The sequence below is a fragment of the Lytechinus variegatus genome, chromosome 3 (genome assembly GCF_018143015.1).
Source record: "Lytechinus variegatus isolate NC3 chromosome 3, Lvar_3.0, whole genome shotgun sequence".
NCBI lineage: Eukaryota > Metazoa > Echinodermata > Echinoidea > Temnopleuroida > Toxopneustidae > Lytechinus > Lytechinus variegatus.
In genome coordinates, this window is record NC_054742.1 from 11,348,572 (window position 1) to 11,354,796 (window position 6,225).

Genomic DNA, 6,225 nt, shown 5'->3' on the forward strand with positions numbered 1-6,225 from the left:
AGTAATGTATTGCAGAAGAAGACGAGTTATCAAACATTACAGAATACTTTGGTGAATAATGCCCCTTGCAATTTACCCTGCCCGTTCTACTATTACCGGACTTATCCCATCCTCATCGAGCAAGAAATACCTTGAACCTCCTTCAAGATTCTACAATTTCTCGCAAGGTCTTAAGACAATGCAACTAAGCATTTTCTCGACTTAATGTCTATGGTATGTTTGAAATAAAGGGATTGTCTTGGCATGATATATTCATCTCTTATAATTATATATCTCAATAAATAGAGTAAAATTCACAAAGCAATATGCTGAACATTTGATCAAAATTGGATAACAAATAACGAAGTTGTTAAATCTTAAAGATACGCATTATTCCGCTGAAACAGTTCTAGGCATGTCTTTATGAATATTCATTGGGTGGGCTGATGATGTCATATCCCCACTTTTTCCTTTCTATTTCATTAAATGAAATTGGGTTTATCAAAAAATGTTCTATTTTTACTAAGAACTTAAACAATTGGATTGACAACTTATTAAATGCATTACTTATTTATTGCCGCAATCATAATGGAGACACATCATTCACACATGTATGAAAATGAAACATTTATGATTTCATGTAATAATATGAGAAAAGGGAACTGGGGATGTGATATCACCAGCCCACTTAATGAATATTAATGAAGATGAAGATTTAAAATTCAATAAATTTGTTCTTTGTTATCCAATTTCATGATATTTTCAGCAGTTTGCTTTGTGAATTTTACTCTATTTATTAAGATATGAATATTTTTCAGCCTAGACCATCCCTTTAAAGGACAAGTCCAATCCAACACTAGGTTGATTTGAATAATAAGAGAAAAATCAAACAAGCATGAGACTGACAATTTCATAAAAATCGGATGTAAATTAAGAGAGATATGAAATATGCACTTCCTGCTTGGAATGCAAATGGGGAGACTGATAACGTTATCCACTCACTATTTCTTCTGTATGAAATATTTATGAAATATATGAAATATATATATATGAAATATTCTAAATATCTCCTCGTTGTCAAGATAGTGAAACAACTATTTATCACTGAACATGTGGAATTAGTACTGTTTAATACCGTATGGTACAGCCAAGTTGGTCCTTATTGTCAAATCTGAAAAAATGAAATATTGTATAATTCAAACAATAAAAACAAAAGAAATAGTGAGTGAGGGACATCGTTGTCTGTTTCATTTCCATGTCACTGAGCTGTGCATATCACTATTTTGTTCCCAAAAAAGCTAAAGTTTAAAATGTCATAACTTTCTTATTTTACATCCAATTAAGATGAAATTTTCAGCGTTATGCTAGCTTTATTTTTCTCTGTTAATTCAATTCAAAAATTTTCTGGGGTGAACTTGACCTTTAAGTTCAGCTATTTATATCCTGTGGATCTCCGACACAACCGAGGAAGTATTCAGGAGAAGAAGGATTCTCAAGAAGACGCGCCTCACCCATGCATCCTTTCGCTATAATCCGATGTTAACTTAGACAGCTGACAGCCGTCTGTAAGGAGGAGTTTTATTTTTCTCCCCTGTGTTTGGTGAGTTGCGCCAACATATAAGAACATGAAGAAAGACCGAAGCTTTTGGTCTAATGTTAACTGAGCATGAAGCCGGACGTAACTTTGTTTTAAATCTATAGGCCTACACCTATCATCAACCATCCCTTTGTCTTTATCTGTTGTAATCGCAGGCTGATATTCGGCAATTGATTTCAGAATTGGCCAAGAACACGGCACATCCCGATGAAAGCAAAGCTTGTTACAAAACATTACATCGAATCTTCCACGAGAAGTCACTTACCAGATCTAAAGAAGCAGCAAGGCTTATGCTTGCCCTAGGTGACCAAGATTTACTCCGAGCACTTCGGCGTCGATATTCAAACAACAGTTGTACAGGTAATGAATCGTACTTCATGTTGTGAAGCAAGAGCAAGATAAGAACTTCGGCTTATGTTTAGAAAGACAATTAGAAGTTCGATTCCAGGCATTAATTTTGTAAAATGATAATATTGTTAAAGTGTGAATTTCTCTTTTTGAAGAATAAGTTTGATGTTAGTGGATATTAAGTTTGAGGGTATTGAACTATGAAACTTGCTAATAATTTTGATTGCATTAACAAACAAATATTGCACATTGGTAGACATTATAATTATCTGGCATTCTCAGAGCTCTTTGATTAAGGAATAATGGCGTTGTATAAGTAAAGTATCGCCTATGTTTTTACCTTGTTTATGCATTTCCTATATTAATTTTGGTTTCGTTTGGAATTCTCTGGTTTTCATTTGTCAATAACTTCAATTCTTTGACACAAACAAAATTAAATGTTGCGAATTCAATATCATCTCTTTAGCAAAATAAAACGTATATCATTTTGACAACTCATGAAATACATGATAAAGCATTTTATCTTATTTTTTAAATATATGATGTGTTATGTAGTATAGCCTTTTTTTTATTAAAATCTTTTTACCTATTACTGTAATATGTATTGACTCAGTGTCATTTCCTATCAAGTAAAGACTTTAAACTCCATATGAAATCACTTTCCAAAAGTATTTAAATAATATATGAATAAAAATATTAGTCAATGTACACTGGGCTTGCATGTAAACTAATAATATTGAAACTTGTATACACATATATTCTTCCGTGACTATTATCATTGAAAACAGGCACAGAAATAAAGATATTTTACAAAATACACAAAACAGATAGTTGGGCCTTTACGAATTGAAGCAATGAATAATCCTTTTCTAAAAGGGGAAGTTTACCCTGACAATATGTTTGTCTTAATAAAAGCTGAAACAAATAGATTTAAAAAAATATTGGTAAAGGTTTGACGTAAATCCATTAAAAATCTGGGCTCCGTAACACAAAGGTTTACAATTAATCGCTATACCAATGACCAATCAAGATCATTGTTGCATGCTCACTCTGTTTAAGATACTGACCGGGAGCCAATCAGTGCTTTTTCATAATTGAAATTCATCGCATCATTGTGCGAGTAGCTCCCTCATTATCATGTCATAGAAATTCCATATATTTCATTTTTTAATGAAAAATTATGAATATCTTTTTTTCTTTTTACACGGGGTATGAAGTGATTTTTTCTGATGATAACCGTGTCCTCTGGTCAAATGAAATTACCTTTAGTGTAATTCGAAAATGGTAGAGAGTATTTTGGGGAATTTATTACATACGGGGGAGCTGCTCGTCTATGAAAAAAATATTGCTTTGCCGGGTTTTCATTAAAACCTCCACCAACATTTTTCTGGATTGTTTTCATCTATTGAAAGCAGCTTATTTTTAGGTGAACTTCCCATTTGAAGAGGGTACTTCATGTCCTGATCGATCATGCCCTGTACATCTTGTAACTTAGGAGGCGACGTCGTAGTCTTTTAGGAGAGGAGAATAGGCCAGCCTCTTTATTAAAACAAGTGGAGTGCCTCTGGCGGTCTCACCTGAAACACGCAATTCAATATAGCAGCAGTGCTGACTTTGAAAACTACTATAACTCGCACAAAATATTCAGTGATACTTACTCTTATGTCCAAGTTTCATGAATGAGATCCATAAAATTTCAAAGTTATGATGGTAATTCAACAAATACCCCCAATTCAGCCAAAGTTCATTGACCTTTGACCTTGGTCATGTGACCTAAAATACGCACAGGATGTTCAGTATTACTCTTATGTCCAAGTTTAATGAACTAGACCAATATACTTTCAAAGTTATGGTAATTCAACAAATACCCCCAATTTGGCCAAAGTTCATTGACCCTAAATTACATTTAACCTTGGTCATGTGACCTGAAACTCGTGCAGAATGTTCAGTGATACTTGATCAACCTTATGTCCAAGTTTCATGAACTATATAGGTCCTCATATTTTCTATGTTTCTGATGACATATCAAAAACTTAACCTTAGGCTAAGATTTTGATGTTGATTCCCCCAACATGGCCTAAGTTCATTGGCCCTAAATAAGCTTTGACCTTGGTCATGTGACATGAAACACAGGCAGGATGTTCGGTAATACTTGATTAATCTTATGGCCAAGTTTAATGAACTAGGTCCATATACTTTCTAAGTTATGCTGTCATTTCGAAAACTTAAGCTTCTGTTAAGATTTGGTGTTGACGCCGGAAGAGCGGCGCCCACACTGATATACGAACTGAATGCCGCTGTGTATCCGCTGTATAAGTTGTGTAGAATGCACTATGCATGTTGTCACTTTTTGGGGTAAAAATTAACTTATTTCACTAACATGCATGTACATGTCATTCTTGTTCAGGTTCTTATGATGTTCGTGGAATATCTACGAAATCGGAATCAAAGCAGATAAACGGGACACCTGTTAGTCACATTGAGAAATCTGGTGATGTCATTCATACGGTATTTTCAGAGTCGGGGATGAATCAAGCCACGTCTCTTAAAGACTTCCAAGAAAAATCGTTCATGGGAAGAAGAAAAATGGCAAACAGTGGACATGGGGAGTCGATGGTTCAAAAGAAATCTCATAAGATTTCTTTTCAGAGGAAACAAACATCAAGGTTAAGGAATACTATGTTACTTCGAGAAAACCCTGTTACGGAAGACGAGAAAACGAATCAATATTCTCCAGAGGAAGTTATGATAGACAAAGATTTGGAAGATGTTTCGGCAGTGTCCAATTTTCTTGCTAGAACACACTCTGCATCTAACATTACTAAGAATGCAGACAGCACAAAACCTTTCGGTTATCTGTCTAATTCAAGTACTTCTACAGTGTCAGGCGGCTCTTTAGATTCTGATAAGCTCGGATGGAATAATGAGAATTTTGTGAAGCCCTCATCCCGACCTGCGCCAGATGATAATAGTCGTTGTCACACAAAACGAGTTTTACAAGTGACAGGTTTACACCATCGTCCCAGAGCTGTTCATTTACCTGATGGCAAAATTAGGATACCTGCATCACTTCCTGTCATTCCTTCAACTACCTTCAATCGCATGAACAGCTTGAAATATGTATCAAAAATCTCAGATAAAATTCAGAAAAGGAAGAATTTTAGAAAGATTTCAATGATGGACGCAATGGAAGCACCTGAGTATGAACTACCCAAGAACATCTTTGAAGACCTTCATGTTGTCAAGCAACATCGTCGTAGTTTCTTTGCCGATGGTAACTCATTAGTAGAGGTACGACCAAGAACAATGCCAACGGCACCGACTCTGATTGCAACCCATACTGCAGAAGGAAAATTCCACGTTCCTATCGACATAGAAAGCAACCGTCGCGCTATTCTCGCAATAAATACGATTTATAATGCTCTTCATTCTCATTAAAATTATTGACGTTGGCATAACTGGGGAATATGCTGCTTTGACAACATTTGAAGTTAATCCTGGAAAACGGACTTGCATTATCAATCATGTTTAGATAATTATTCAGGATTGTTGTGGTAGTATAACTATAAGATACAACGATTACTGATTTTGTTATCATTTCTTAATCTCATGATGCTGAAAGATAAAGGCAAAAGATAAAGCTAACGAATCTTTGAAATGTTTGACTAATTTTCTTTCAGTATCTATATTGATACACGTTTTGACATTACTCTGTTAAACCTGTCTCACACTCTGCGATTCGTTGCGATTCGAATTTCAAATTAATTGTGAAAACATTTGATATGGATATTCCAACCAATAAAATATTGCGGATCAGAGTTCAGAATAGTAGCAGAACTACTGAAATTGAAAATCAGTCCAGTTAGAGCCTCCCTGAATGAATAAAAACAAATTCAATTCCAAATCGTAATGACGTCATCATCAGCTGCGACTTGAATCCGATTTGGACTTTACTCCGACCATATAGGGCTTGCCGCAAAGTGAAAATATGATTTTAGTTTTCCTAACTCCATGCCAAACATCAAATCAAATCATTTTACTTCATGGAACTTTCATATTTAATGCAAAATGCGATTTCTTGAAAAATTGCGTCGCACCGGATCACATAGTTCCCTTTATTTAGATTCATTGTGTAATCCCGGGGGCCACTTACATTGACGAGTGGATACCATGCGCGACCAAAAAAAGTAAAAAGGATGTCTTTTTCAAGATAGGGCACGTTACGTACATAAAGTGATAAGGGTGTCAAAAACACCAACATATTGAAAAAAATGTATCTATTTCGCTCGGAAAAAACATAC

At 35.0% G+C, this 6,225-nt stretch overlaps 1 protein-coding gene across 1 annotated transcript; it reads left to right on the forward strand.

Annotated features, from left to right (window-relative positions):
* The first annotated feature begins 204 nt into the window (after positions 1-204).
* On the forward strand, positions 205-5,681 carry LOC121411965. Its single transcript, XM_041604876.1, has 3 exons — positions 205-213; positions 1,732-1,936; positions 4,332-5,681. Exons 1-3 carry the CDS (start codon positions 205-207, stop codon positions 5,360-5,362), a joined length of 1,245 nt encoding a protein of 414 aa, XP_041460810.1. The 3' UTR covers positions 5,363-5,681.
* The last annotated feature ends 544 nt before the right edge of the window (positions 5,682-6,225 follow it).

What these genes read in the sequence shown, in the direction of transcription:
- LOC121411965 (XM_041604876.1), top strand. An exon ending in TTCAAACAACAGTTGTACAG is followed by an intron (nt 1,937 to 4,331) that starts GTAATGAATCGT and finishes ATTCTTGTTCAG; the next exon opens with GTTCTTATGATGTTCGTGGA.